General features: G+C 31.1%; 1 protein-coding gene across 1 annotated transcript; it reads right to left on the reverse strand.

Moving 5' to 3' along the window:
* Positions 1-660: 660 nt before the first annotated feature.
* LOC102598012 (WUSCHEL-related homeobox 1) lies at positions 661-3,383 on the reverse strand. The gene is made up of 4 exons (XM_006341469.2): positions 2,924-3,383; positions 2,395-2,733; positions 1,869-1,945; positions 661-1,400 (listed from the first exon to the last, which is right to left on the reverse strand). The coding sequence occupies exons 1-4, from the start codon at positions 3,105-3,107 to the stop codon at positions 825-827; spliced, it is 1,176 nt and encodes a 391-aa protein (XP_006341531.1). The 5' UTR covers positions 3,108-3,383; the 3' UTR covers positions 661-824.
* Positions 3,384-15,056: the final 11,673 nt, after the last annotated feature.

Consider the following 15,056-nt stretch of genomic DNA (forward strand, 5'->3'; position numbering starts at 1 on the left):
TAATAATTGATAATGACTGACCTAATTAACTTGAGATAAATGTGTTAATTGGTCTCCCAGATCGCACCCCCCAATTAAGTTAAGAAAAGACTCGTTCACATATTCACATTTCATAATAAACTGAAGCATAAAGTAAAGTGTTTCTTTATAATTAATCAGTAGATGTAGACACAACATATCCTATTCTATATATGTCAACTTGAGAGGACTGTAAAATTATTACTATTAATGTCCGAATCATGACTTCAAAATCCTAATCTCTCATTCATATTTTAATTTTCAACATCTTTGAGTTGTCAGACTCAAGATCAACAGAGAGATTAAATATATAAGAGTACGTAAAGTAATTTTATGGCTAAACAAGATAAATATAAGAAGTTCCAAGATCTTGTCCCGATCCAATGTGTGATCTTTATCACCACCTCTCACATCCGGACTGAATCGTGCATAATCATAAGCTGGGAATATATAGAGACTGCACCGTCCAGGGGGCTCCACATCAAACCCAATGATTCTGACTTTGATATCATGTCAAATTTTGTATTTGAATTTAAATCACACCATGCTATATTTCAAAGAGGGAGGATTCCCAAGCCTAAGGAGTCCGGAGATCTTGTCCTTGTCCAATGCCAGTAAAAATATTTGACGGATGCAACAACATGGTCCAAATGCATTTTAAGGCAAACTTTGATTTCAATAAACGTTACATCGCATTGAACAACATCATTGCTATAGATAATAATAATAATAGGGGGTGGAAATCCCATCATAAATTTCAAGTTACATAAATAGTCAACATCTAATTACTCATGTCTAGGTATCCTTCAGTTTTTGAGTGGAAGGAACTCAAAAAACTGATAATGACTACCGCTAAAATTATTATTCAAGTTCGCAGCGGCCCCAATTTCATCCTTGTCTGAAAAATTATTTTCATCATTGTTGTCATTGCTGCTGCGGAGGGGAAATAATTCAAGGGTCTGTGCTTCATGACCATGGTCTTCTTCATCGTCTCCGATGATATTTTCTTGTTTTTGATCACATCTGGGAGGTTCAATAAAGATGTTTAGATGATCTTTGGGCTTGAAAAGTTGTTTTGTCTGATGGTCAATTGTTCTTGGCGTTGATGGACAACTCCTTATAATTGGAGTACAAGTTGCAGTAGTGATATTAGTATTACTACAAATTGTTGCAAAATTGGTGTTGTTGGTGGTGGTGGGTGGTGAACAAGACAAATGCATCATCTGCCACGTGGCATTCCTTTCTGCTAATAGGGTCCTTCTTTGTTCTCCTTCATCGAATGGTATCCATCTTTCTGCTGCTGCTACTCTACATGATTCTGCCACTCCTGCTGCTGTTGCTCCTGCCGCTGTTGCTGCTGCCTTTGTTTTTGCTGCAGTTTTCTGCATCAATATTTATTGCAATATTTCAAAAAGATTATCAACTATTCCATGCAACCCTATTTTGACCATTGTTCATCATAGCTAGGCACATAGAATACAAATTTGATTTGATAGAGCATATACCTAAGCCTAAAAGGAAAGTCAAATTTCACGGAAGAGGTTATGCAAACGTCTTTTCGTGATATGACTACAGAGATCGGATCATGGGTGCCCATATCCATCACTTTTTTTTAATGAAATCCAAAGCACAAAATCCCAAAACCCTATTTCTCATAGACTCAGTACAGCTTTTAAACAACTTTTATATTTTCCAAGAAATAATGTTTTGATTATTTTTTTTACAAATCATAACAACATAATGACATGTTTAGAGAATGTTAATTTGCTTTTTTGGTTATGAAAAAGAGAATGGAAGAGTCTAAGGAAAGAGAAAAGTGAAAAAATAGAGGAAGGAAGGAGGGGGAGGACCTCTGCAAGAGTACTGCAGTTTGTTGGGGATGGCCAGTGCTTGGTCTGTTCAATTTCAAAAACTGTCCTATTTGCCCCTGCGAGGACAAACACAAAAACAAAAAATAAGAGTAAAGAAACTTTTTCATCTCTAATAAGCAACAATCGGAATGGAAGAAAAAGCATATCTCAAATCCAAACACAGAATGCAACTTTACAATTCATCTTTGAATAACAACAAAAAATACAAAGTGGGCATAGCAAGAGAAAAAATAAAAAGAAAGAGAATATTTAGTGTATCATCACACACTATCAAACAAATTTCTCTCTTTCATGTATCATTCTCATCGCATGTCGCCTTTTGTTAACTTGCATGCTCATGTACTTCTCACGCTATAATTCTGATGAATTCCGTCAGAAAACAAAAAAACACTTCAAAGCATAATATTCCCTTCATCACAATTTATGTGATATAAATATAATTAAAATTAATTTTCTGAATCCCTTTCAATGGAAAATTACAACTAGAAATTGTTGAAATCTTTACCTGATTCTTTTCTTTCAGCATTTTCAACGTTACAATTACTATGAGACTGATCATCACCACCACCATTACCATTACCATTAGCAGAAGATTCAAGTTGACGGCGTCTTTTTTGGCGTTCCCTAGCCTTATGATTTTGAAACCAGTAGAAAACATTTTTCCCTTCAATTTTCCCATAACGTCGAAGTTGTGCAGTGATGTGCTGAATCTGTTCAGCTGACGGAGTTCTCGTGCCGCGTCGATACAACTCTTCCAGCGTTTGCAGTTGTTCTGGAGTTGGATTCCAACGTGAGCTCACCACTAATTGCGTATTGAAATCTCTCTTATTTTGCTCACTCATAGCTGCGTCCAAAAACAAATAAAAATCATAGACCAATAAATTAAAAATGTATGGATAGTCGTTAGATCTGTCGATAAATTGAGTTTTCTATGTACGAAGTATCAGTGTCACGCATGCAGTAAAGGAAAGGAAAGGCAAAAAAGAGAAAAAGTAGAAAGACATCTCTATATACAAAGAGGAAAAAAAAATTACCAAGCTGATGATGATTAAGTGCAATAAAGTTTTCTCCATGAAAATTTCTTAAGCAATTAGTTGGATTAGTAGCAGTAGCCGTAGGAGCATGAGGTACTCTTGGCATTAGTGGACGAAGCTTTCTTCCATTAAATGAATCCGGCATGTTAAAATCTCCTCCGTCGTTGTAACCCATCATCCACATTTCTTTTGCGTCTAGAGAAATATTTGATTACCTAAAAAGTAAACAAGTGAGATGATTTTTGTTTTTGAGTAAGATCAAGGCAATTAGTTGTTCCTTCAAGGTTAAAAGTAAGAAAAGGGCATAATGTTTGGTAATGGTTTTTTTTAAAAAAAAAAAGTAGAAGAGAGAGGGGAATAAGGAAGAGAATGAAATGGGGTGACTTTTAAGGGAGCTGAACACAAGGAATTTGGCAAGTTTCAGGAGAAAGAGATGGAACAATAGAGACAGAAAGAGAGAGAAAGAGAGAAGGGAATTAAGACAGAAAAAAAAAAAAAAAAAAAAAATGGTGTTGGTTTAAATTGAAACAAAAGTCATGAGCAAAACATGAGGTTGACTAGCTTAATAAATTAATTTTTAGGAATAGGTTAGTAGGATAGAGTATAGGAGTGTATCAATTGTGTAGGAGACAAATTAGACAGAGAGGAAAGAGAGAATTGAAGAAAAGCAAAATGGATGGAAGAGAAAAGGGAAAAAGGGGAATAGAGAATTTAGAGAATGAAACAAAAAGAAAGAAAGAGAATTGTTGAAGAAGGCGTGGAATTCTGGGAGAAGAAGAAGATCGAGGAGGAGGAGGAGGAAGAGAGGTTATCGATAAATGTGAAAGAAAAACGACGTGACGATGATGAGGGTTATGATAAGCTCCTCATCACTTAGCCCTCATTTATTGTTCTTCTTCTGTCCTCTCCCTTTCACACTTATTCTCAATCCGAACTGCCTCCTTACCCCCTCCCCCTCCCCCAAAATATTAATCAACACTTTTTTACTCAACTTAATTTGGTATAACCATGTTTCTTTACAATAGGGAATGGATTATTGGTTATCGATATTGAATTATTCGTTTTTAATGGCTGAGATAATACATTAAAAAAAATTTGAATTTGGCACGAAAATATACTTTAGTACTTAAATTATACGGGTCTTCAAATACCTCTTATTTATTTGAAGTGAATTATTTTCAACCCTCCGAACAACAACGCGTTATTTACCTATTAACTTTTAAAAAAATTAAATTTGCCCCTTCAAAGGTATCCGACCCATGACCCATTTGAAGAAGATCTTCAAATTCAAAGAACCCTAATTTCCTCTTCTCACTCACCAATTTAATCATCCAAAAATGGTGGCCTAATTTATTATCTTTTTCTTGATTCATCTCAAATCTTAGCTCTTCAAACCTAAAAGTTGAATCTTTGAAGGAATAATTGTTCTTCGAAAGGTAAAATTCAAACTTAATCTTCTTCATCTATTATTTTGAAAAGATTAAAAAAAATTAAGCTTGACGAAAAACCTAAACTCAATCAAATGCTACAACCATCCAAATGAAGATTACTAACCTGGTAAATTTAATTTCGTTGAGAAACACCACAAATTCGAAAAGTAAATCCTTCAGAGAATGAGAATGGGGGTTGGAGATTTAGGGATATTTGTTTAGAAATGGGTCGGGTTCTTTTTGGGAACGAGTGAATTATATAAAACTGGTAAGATATTTATAAAAACTTTGCGACGGGGACGAATGAAAATGGGCGTGCATAACAATGCCCAGCCTTCAACTCGGCTGGTGTTCGGAGGGTTTAAAATAATTCACTTCAAATATGTTAAGGGGGTATTTAAATACTCGTGTAGTTTAAGTACTAAAGTAACTTCTCGTGCCAAGTTCAGGGGGGGTTTTATGTGTTTTCTCTTAATGGTTTGACGTTTTTCACTATCTCAAATTTTCGATTATCCTACAAACTGTTTTTATGAGCAAGATGTGTAATAGTCAACTTATTTCATTTGGTTTGTCACCTTGCTTTCTAAGTGATTTTTCAATGACTTGTATGTGAATTCTTAATGGTTAAATTAATAACCAAGTCGATAACGATTAATAAACGATAATCGATAAAATGATATCTTAATAATTTTATAACAATTTAACATGTCTACAAATCAAAAAAACTAATCTATGAATGGTTTTAATTCTATAGCAGTTTAGCATGTCTGTTAATCGATAAACCGATACGTAATGATTCCATAGCGATTTAGCCTGTTTATAAACCGATAATCAATAAACTTCATCAAAATAAAACTGAGCCGGCCAATAGAATATCTGACTTATCATAACATCCAAATTATCATGTGATAATATATATTTATTGCTCCCTCTCTCCCGATTTATATGTTACGTTTGACTTGATAAACTTTTGAAACTTTACGGTTTAGATATTTGTGTTGTTATAAAGCATTTTATTAAGAGTAAAAAGAAATTTTTAAGTTAAATTATTTCTAATTATAGGAATGTGACATTCCTTTGAGGACAAACTTAAAAAAATATATATAAAAAAAAGAGAGTGTCGCATAAATTCTTCTTTAAATTTATCATAAAATAAAATTTTATTTAGATACTTAAATTATACTCTATTGTGTTTTTAATTGACCCAAGGATTGCCTCAGGGAAGAGGTCAGTCCCTGGAAAAGCCATCTCGATTGATATCATTCAAATTCGAATATAGACCCGATTAAAGCATAAAAGTGAAATAATACTAATGAAAGGCTTTTATCTGTTGATGGTCATCTTATCTGTGTCTCCTACGCTACGCTCTCAACTGAATCAATCGCTTTGTCTTGATTTATTGAAGAGGGTGCCCTTTTGAACACATGATAATCAAAATATTTTATTAGATATTTTTATTTCAATTTTTTTATAAAAAAAAAACTTTTGCTTTAATTCTTAAAAAGCTCATTTTTTTTATTTATTATTATTATATGCCTTTGTCTGAGTGAGGAGCCATGAAACATCGGTCTTGTTTCAATTAAATCTGATGTGAAACTACACGGCCGGTAACAGGGAGCAATTAATAGAGTGGTAAGTTAACTTGCAAGGAAAATGACTGTTTTGTACTGATCCTTAATTGAGTTTGTGTCATTACTTAAATATTCCGTGAATCTAATTCCTCGTCATTTCTCTTATCTTTATTTTCTCCAAGTTCTTGCTTGGATTAAAGATACATTGTATAGGTGAAAATTAATGACTAAGATTTAATTGATTAAAATAAGATTCTAATTATGATTTATAATATTTCATGAAAGTTCTACGTGTTCCAATTTATTTGTTTTTGCTTTTTCATTCGATATTTGATATTAAAGTCGGATTAAATTTGAATTCACATCGGAAAGTGCTAAAAAAAATCCTCCGTACTCGATGGAACTAAAATCTGAAACTTTTAATTAAGAATAAAGGAATTTAACATTCTACCACAACCTTCATCGGTGCCAATGTTCCAATTGGAATTCAATTTCATGCATTTCTCCTGTAATAATATAAAAATAGTAGAGTATTAACTAGCCCACTTGATTCCAAATTTCCAATATTGTTCAGTACAACTCCTCCCCCACCCTGTATCCACCTGCATGGCCATTATTATGAAATGATATGAGCATATCCATAATACAATATAAATATATATTTTTATATATATAGTGCTATTTAATTACTACTATTAAATGGAGTGTGAGTAGTAAGTATTCTGTATCGTCATGAAAAATCAGTATCGAGCAAACTGTTTGCAGAATTTGTAATTTATTAAAATAACCACTGATTTTTTGCATGCCCAAAAAGAGTCAACCTCTATAGCTCTGGATATTTCATGTTTACTAACATAGCTTGTACAGTCCTAGGCTTTACATAAACATGTCTCTAGCTACTACTCACTTTTTTTTTTCTTCCCCTTTCCCAAAGCACAAACTAATTTTTCATTCCCCATAGGCTAGCTAGTAAAAAATATATATTATATATAATTTTCTTCTTCTTTTATTTGTTAAAGGGGGTTCAGAAATGGTTTGATTGTCCTTGGACTATCCACAACAAAAGAAAAGAGTAAAAGAGGAAAGAGATCGGATAGTTGGTAACAAATCAATCAATTGTGGTGGAGCTGTAAATTAATTAGTAGTGGCGGATTTATGTTAGGCTAAGGAGTGTCACGTGACACTGCTTTATCGAATTTTTTTATGAAATAGATACAAAAAAATAAAAGACCTATTTAATACACGTTTTGTGTTTGAATCTCACTATCTTTTTCACTCTCTTCTTCATTTCAAATATTTTTTTTACCAAATACAAGAAAAGTACTGATCAATACTTGCTATGCAATTAGATGATATTCATATATATATATATATATATATATATATATATTTGCGAATTATACCGTTAGACACTAAATGGAGTGTCTAGCGCCTTTCTTTAACAATAAAGAAAATTCTCATCAGGGATAATTATAAATAAGAATTAAGAGGGTGCTAACTCTTACCTTTCAATTCTAATAAGGTAACAAATATGGACTAATTAATATTATTACCTTTTTAGTTAGTTGGATGCATGCTATGTTTTTTACTTATTCGATGATAAACTGATTAAAATCGATTTTTGAAATCAATTGAATGATTGACTTTTTTATATATTAATCGCCTGGTGTCTTACATAGAAAAAAAAATATATTTAGTATAATTTCTAACCTGATTAGAATAAATAAAATCAAAAATCACTGAGGACTGTTATGGCAATAAATACTACTTTATTTGTACTATGTTAAGTATATGACGTTATGATATTTTATTTCCTTATTTTCATTTTAAAATATGACACGGCTTCTAAAAGTTTCTAAGCATATCACTATTAATTAGGGATCTCAAGTTCAAATTTCCCTTGAATACAAAGTTATCATTGTTAAAAAGCGTTTTGCACGCAATATGAGACTTCAAAGCACAAATTCAAAATTAGTCGAACTGAAATTCTTTTTTGATATAACCAAGACAAAGCAGGGATCTTGGAGACACTGTATGAAGACTATTCCAGCCTTTGCCCAGCTATATGTATATATAAAATATGGTCCCAGATAAAAATTCGATGGTGATTGAAGCTACTGTTTTCCGATGCCATTCTAATCTATGAATCGAAAAACAGTCAGCTCTTGACGTATTGAAAATGATTTGAATTGCGATCGTCCTTAGTAATAAATTTTGGGTTAAAAATATTCCTCCTTCCAACTAATTTATCCAGTAACCCAAAACAATTCGAAATCATATGAACTCAGTGCGAAACAATCTTTAATTGATTTTAGATCTAGTTGAGCTTCTTCATCCTTAATCCGGGGAAATTCAGCCTCAATAATTTCGAACAGATAAATACGGATGTAATAGAATTAGGTTTAATATTACGTAAATTAGTATATTCTATATAACTAAAGCCCACATGTGACATTCGAATTCGCTATCGGATATATATACATACAAAATTGTACATATAATCAATCACCTAAGACCGGACAGGGAAAATCAAGATTCGGATTCCGGAGGTACGACAATTATTTCACGTTACAAAAATCCAAAATAAATATTTGTTTTTAGTTTACTTCTCATTTTAATTTGCTTGGGGAAAAAATATCTCTGTACCTTTTTTATAACAATTTAATTTTAACTTTCGACATGACGTTTTTAAATTACATTCCACATATCTTTTGTTTAATATCACAAAATTCGAAAGTGTTTTATATTTTTAAAAATTTTATGCTAAGTCAAAAATAAATAATTAAATTACAACAGAGGGAATACTAAGAAAAAAGATGTTGACATTTCTATAACAATTCTTTTTTTAAAAATAATTATCAACGAAAAAGTAATATAGAATTTTCCAATCTAAACAATTCAAAAATTATTTTTGGATATATGTAGCAATAACATACATAATTGCACCACCAAAAATTTGAGAAGTACCCCCTCAAACTTTAATAAGACGTTTCAAGTTTGAGCTAAAGAAATAAAATTAGATAAGTACCGGCAACCTTTTGGGCCACCTCACAGCTTAATGGACTCTTGTCGAATCAGAAAGGCGGCCCATTCTAATGTGCAGAAGCCCCATATCAGCTGGTCTGGCAAAACTTGTTAACAATTGAACAACACAAATAAATCTTTATCAATTCACGAGTTTTGTAAACTATTTAAAATTGGTTGAACTAAAATTGTACTGAAGTATTCATGTACTTCATGTATAAGCGTGTGAACAAGTCAAGTCGTGCGCCAATTCGCACGACTTGTGAACAAAATTGATAGGTAGAATGAAGATTATGAATGGTGAAAGTTCTACTTTTCAATCATCCAGGTGTATAGTGTGGGAGTTACGTGAGAAAAATAGCGAGATTTGTGTTGTTTTTCCAAAAGTTAAATAGGACGGTCTTAAAAATCTCTATTTGCACAAATCTAGCTCTTTTTGGTTTATAGGCCCAAACAGATTTTCATAGCTTGGACAGAGAAAAATCGTTCTTGGGCCCAGCTTTTTTAAGGCTATCTGAGCCTATAGCCAGGTTATGCAATGAGTTCTCTATCCTACACCAAGACCACCGACAAGAAATTTGAAATAGTTCATTGCAACTTCTACTTTTTAAGAATTACATATTATTTTTATTAACTTTTGGATAATTTTTTTCTGTTTAAGTATTTGATGATATATAATAGGGAAAATTGTATATAATAGCAAACTATTAATTCAAATTAAATGCTATAAATATAGTTTGATTTAATTGTACCTCATAGCAAATTGTTGCTATTTCACCTCTCTCCTGGTGAATCTTGCTCGCCACTCTCGTTCTCTCCCTCGCCTCTCTCATTTTTTATACAAACGCAAGTGTATAAAGTGCATTTGTGTTTGTATAAAGCGAGAGAAAATTGTATATATACATATACTTTTGTTCCCCTCTCTCCCCTCTCCCAGATCTCGTTCGCCACTCTCCCAAATCTCGCTCTCTCACTCGCCTCTCTCACTTTATAAAAAAATGCAAATGTATAAAATGCGTGAAAATTGCATATATACATATATTTTCGTTCCCCTCTCCTAGATCTCACTTGCCACTCTCCCAGATCTCGCTCGCCACTCTCCCAAATCTCGCTCTCTCACTCGCCTCTCTCACTTTATAAAAAAATGCAAATGTATAAAATGCGTGAAAATTGCATATATACATATATTTTCGTTCCCCTCTCCTAGATCTCACTTGCCACTCTCCCAGATCTCGCTCGCCACTCTCCCAAATCTCGCTCTCTCACTCGCCTCTCTCACTTTATAAAAAAATGCAAATGTATAAAATGCGTGAAAATTGCATATATACATATATTTTCGTTCCCCTCTCCTAGATCTCACTTGCCACTCTCCCAGATCTCGCTCGCCACTCTCCCAGATCTCGCTCGCTCACTCGCCTCTCTCACTTTATACAATTGATCTTTTTGTATATGTATACCAAAGCAGATTATACATATATATGTTTGCTATGGAGCACAATTATGCAAACTTTGCTATAGCATACAAATAATAAATTTTGTGTTTGCTATATGTGAAAGTTGTTCTTCTCAGTATGGCAGAGGAAAAGGTAAGATCTTGGGCCTTGTGTTTCAGGCCAAATCAGTGATTTATGAAAATGTCATTTAATTAATGATTTATTAATATTTTCTTTCTAAATTTACAAAAATTAATTAAAGGAATAAGAAGCCAACATGCTCTTAGCTCTACTAATTTGCATCATATTAGTAAATTTGGGAATCAACTACGTTTACATGTTTTATTGTGACCTTCAAAGGCGGATCCACGAGGTAAAGTCGAAGGGACCTTCTTTACCGACTTTTAAATTGTCAAGCTTTTAAAAAAAGTCTTACATTAAAATGAACAAAAATGGGTAGTGTTATATTTTTTTTAAAAAAATATAGGATAATGCTAAATGGTCAGAAAATTTGGCCAGAAATTTAAAAAGTATATAATATTTTTGTTATTTTAAAATAAACTAATCTTTTTTCCATTTTTTAATTAAAAGATATTAAAGTTAAAAGGTAAAAAATGTTCAAAAAGGTAAAATAACATAGATAAAATACCATCCTGGTCATATTTTGACCAAATTTTCTGGCCAAGAAGATTTTTCCAAAGCAAATAACACGTGTCAAAAACTTGTCTAGTAATTAATATTGTCAAATAGTAATTCCTTAACTAGTATAATAAACTCTTTTTAAAAAGGTGTCTCATACCTCTAAAATTTATTTATTTTGGAGTATATTATTATAAATATTGCCCAAAAATACTCCTTTTAACTTGCGTTTCTTTCAACCATAAAAAACAGCTAAATCAGCCATGGACTAATATCGGGCAGTGCAGCTTTTATTTTCCCTATAAATTAGAATAGGTCGGAGACAGAGATCTATGTCAAACATATTTTAATTAATAACACTAGTCTTATATAAATCTTTGTTCTTGACATAATTAATAGTTGAAAGTAGTCCATTATTTAAACAAGTTAGTAGATCTTTGATACAAAAGACAACAATACCTATAAGGAATCTCTGAGAGGTTCAGAGCACATAAATTAGAAAATAAAGCCATGACATGCAATATTTTATAGTGCAGTGCTCGACATATCAAGTGGTCCATTCTCACCGTCATTTTGAGCTTCCGAAAGGTTAGAACATCTCCGTAATTCAAGACGTATTTCTCGAATTAAAATAATTTGTACTTTATCTTCATAAAAAAATTGTGAATCTTTTTGAAGTATTGAATTATCAAGAAAAGTATATCATATTTGATTATTTTTTTTATGAATATTCCAAGAAGTTATACAATATTCAAAATTATATATTTATATTTCATTTAAAAACTTAAATACTGATTAAAAAGTACTTTGTATATATTTTTTAATAATTTTTAAAATTACGTGCTTTATCAAATTAAGACAAATTACAGTATGTACCCATATCTCGGAAATAGAGTCGAACAAAGTAATAGTATTGTACATTTGAGTTTTGTGAAGAAGACAAATTAAAGTTGGAAAGAGCAGACACTCACCTTTAATGGAGACAAAGAAAATAAAAAAGATGGACTCTATTTCGGTGATATTGGTTTAACATTTTTATTTGTTCTCATACTATAAAAAGGGTAGAGTTGAACATTAAAATAGACACTTTTGAATCCTAAACACTAGAGAGATTGTTTGGTAGAATGTATTAATAAAAATAATGTTTGTATTATTTTTGTTTATTAGTAATATTTTATTTGGTATCTTTTTTCATGTTATGTATAACTAATGTTTTAACTAATGCAAGCCTTAGTTATACAATTTGAGGAGTGCATAATTAATGCTATGAATTTCCAGATATTAATAATGCAAAAAAAATTCAATACATATATTAACATGATTAAAAACTCAATTACCCCTCAAACGTACTTTTACATCTTTTCAACTATAGTTATGAAGGATATTTTTTTAGATAAATGTCTTTATATAATGCATATTTTTATTAATATATCAAACCAGTAATTATCTCTGAGTTAAATAAGCAACTAACCCTAATTTAAATGTATTTTTATCTGAAAAAGTAAAGAGTACAGTGTAGAGCACATTCAATATGTTATCATGAGTAGATTTTATTTAGAGTAGGTATTGGATTTGATTTGCCATATTAATGGATGGTTGTGGCTGTGGTTGTGACTTGTGAGTGTGCAACATTGTATAGTACATATATCATATATGTATAGCAAAAGAAACTGTGATTTTTTTTTTGTTGTTGAAATAAAAGTGGGAAGCAACAGAAGAAGATGATTCCTTGAAGCATGTGAACCTTTTTTTAAGGGTGCGGACAACTCTGACGCCTCCCTCGATTCATGTGCACCTTTCTCATCCCATTCCCCCCACTCACTTGCTCTTCATTATGCTTTCTTAATTACTTATCCACTTTTAAATTAATATACATATTAAGAAAAAATAATTAATGATATAGTGAGTTTATCATTTTATTCCTATTAATTATGAAGTGGATGAAAAGTTCTACATTTTTCAAAATAATTAGTCATTTAATTGATGGTATAATAGGTAAAAAAAATTTATCTCTTTCTTGATTTGTCAAAATGGACAAGTAATTAGGAACAACTATAAAAGAAAAAGTAGACAAGTAATTAGGGACAGAGGAAGTAGTACTTACTCTCCAGTTGAGGTAGTTTAACTCGGTACGAAATTTAAAAACAAGGAAATTTTTTAAAAATTTGTGGTCCAAAATGAATGTTAGAAATTTGTGTGGCAGTAAATTATTTCATTAAGGATAAAATAGACATTTTATAGTAAAATTGTTACTTAATATAAAAATATGCCCTTTTTTTTTACTACTAAAAAGGAAAGTTAGTCACATAAATAGTGAACAAGGAGAGTACTATTTTTTTTTATCAATTATCTTTACTTGTTCAAGTAGGTTATTCTTATAATTATCTTCAGTACTCGTATATTTTAATAATTTACTTAATATAAAATAGAATAGTAATGAAAATTCTAGTAGCTCATTTGATTGACGGTCGCCTCAATTCTATTTTATTGTGAAAGTTTGATTTTCCACATTAAATTTAAAAAAGGAAAAAAGAAAGGGGAATTATTTTTGTTGCATAGTTGGTTGATTACCTTAACTCTCATCTTGTTTGTGAAGGTTCAATTCCCCATATTATAATCGGCTAAAGTTAACAAAAAAATTATGACAAGGGAAACACAATCTCCTAAAGTTAGAAATTTTTTTATGCACAGTCGCTATTCATTTTATGAGTGCGCACGGGGTAAAACCTATGCTCCTATGCAATAGCTAGCAAATCACATAGGAGAGGTAATTCGTATTAAGCAAACCTAGTGCGACAAGCTTAACCTAGAAGACAAATCCTTTGCTTTCGCTAGTAAAGAGTTTTGAACTTGAGACCTCTAACATGGAAATCTCAAGGAACTTGAGACCTCCAACATGGAAATTATATATAATAGAATTTTTAAACGAATAATATTTTATTGACCACAGTTTTTTATTTATATCTACGTCACTAGACTAGAGGGTGTATTAAATAACTATATTAATAATAGTTTATTATAAAATTTTAAAATATAATTACTAAATTAGTTTAATAAAATACATTTGTCGTAAAAAAATTCTTAGAAGATGTTGTCAAGTCACTGTACACCCAATAATATGAAAACGGAAGTAATACTCTAATAATTACATTGTTTTATTCTTTTATCTAGTACAATTATTATGTCAAGATTCCATCTTTGCATTTGTTATGAGTTAACAATTGACATTACATGCAAGTATCTACTACTCCATCTCTATCATTGATCTCCCCTTGTTGGGTCTCCTCTCTAGTCTCTACCCAACATTTGGGATTAATTTTAGGCTAGAAATTTGAGAAATAGAGGAAACAAATCTTTAATGATCAAAATCTGAATTAATCGAAGTTAAGGTATACATAGCTTAAAGATAACGGGTCGAATGCATGTTTAAGCGAAGGGGCGTCAAAAACATGATTTTATTAGAATGTTATCAAGTTGGATTTTTAGAATATTCAAAAGACATGTACAAAATTCACAATCAAAGAAAAAGAAAAACTTATTAAACTCTCGAAGTCTGAATACTGCCACATAAATTTGAGTTATTCGTTTTAAAATTATTGTCGTAATAAATAATATTTTTACTATTTCTATTTAAATGTTATCATTATTAAAAATAAATGTCTCTTAATATTTGCCAGTTGTCACTTCACAAAATCAATACATAGTGATACTTTTTTCCTATTTTATTTTTGATAGTTTTTAGTTTATAATTAATTTATGTTTATTTATTAAAAATTTAACTTAAAAAATATTAAATAGAGTATAATGGTAAATTTATTGAGTTTTTTTTAAAGACGATAAAATTTTAAATGACGACAACTAAATAAGAACGAAGGAAGTAGAAAAAGAAACTAAAGAGTAAAGAGGAAGAGGACCTCCTGAGGTATAAACCCTTTTGATCTTTTTCCGTTTTTTTTTAACTTTTACAGCTAGCAACTTTCATTTATTCACAAAAGGCCCACTTAATTACCGTTCCCCATCTTTTTTGTTATATCAC

Source organism: Solanum tuberosum, unplaced genomic scaffold, assembly GCF_000226075.1.
Source record: "Solanum tuberosum cultivar DM 1-3 516 R44 unplaced genomic scaffold, SolTub_3.0 scf00026, whole genome shotgun sequence".
NCBI classification, from domain to species: Eukaryota; Viridiplantae; Streptophyta; class Magnoliopsida; order Solanales; family Solanaceae; genus Solanum; species Solanum tuberosum.

Coding starts and splice junctions, on each gene's coding strand:
- LOC102598012 (XM_006341469.2), bottom strand. CDS start 3,107: ATGTGGATGATGGGTTACAACGACGGAGGAGATTTTAACATGCCGGAT. Junction 1,946..2,394: donor TGCTGAAAGAAAAGAATCAG/GTAAAGATTTCA, acceptor TTGTCCTCGCAG/GGGCAAATAGGACAGTTTTT. Junction 1,401..1,868: donor ACTGCAGTACTCTTGCAGAG/GTCCTCCCCCTC, acceptor ATATTGATGCAG/AAAACTGCAGCAAAAACAAA.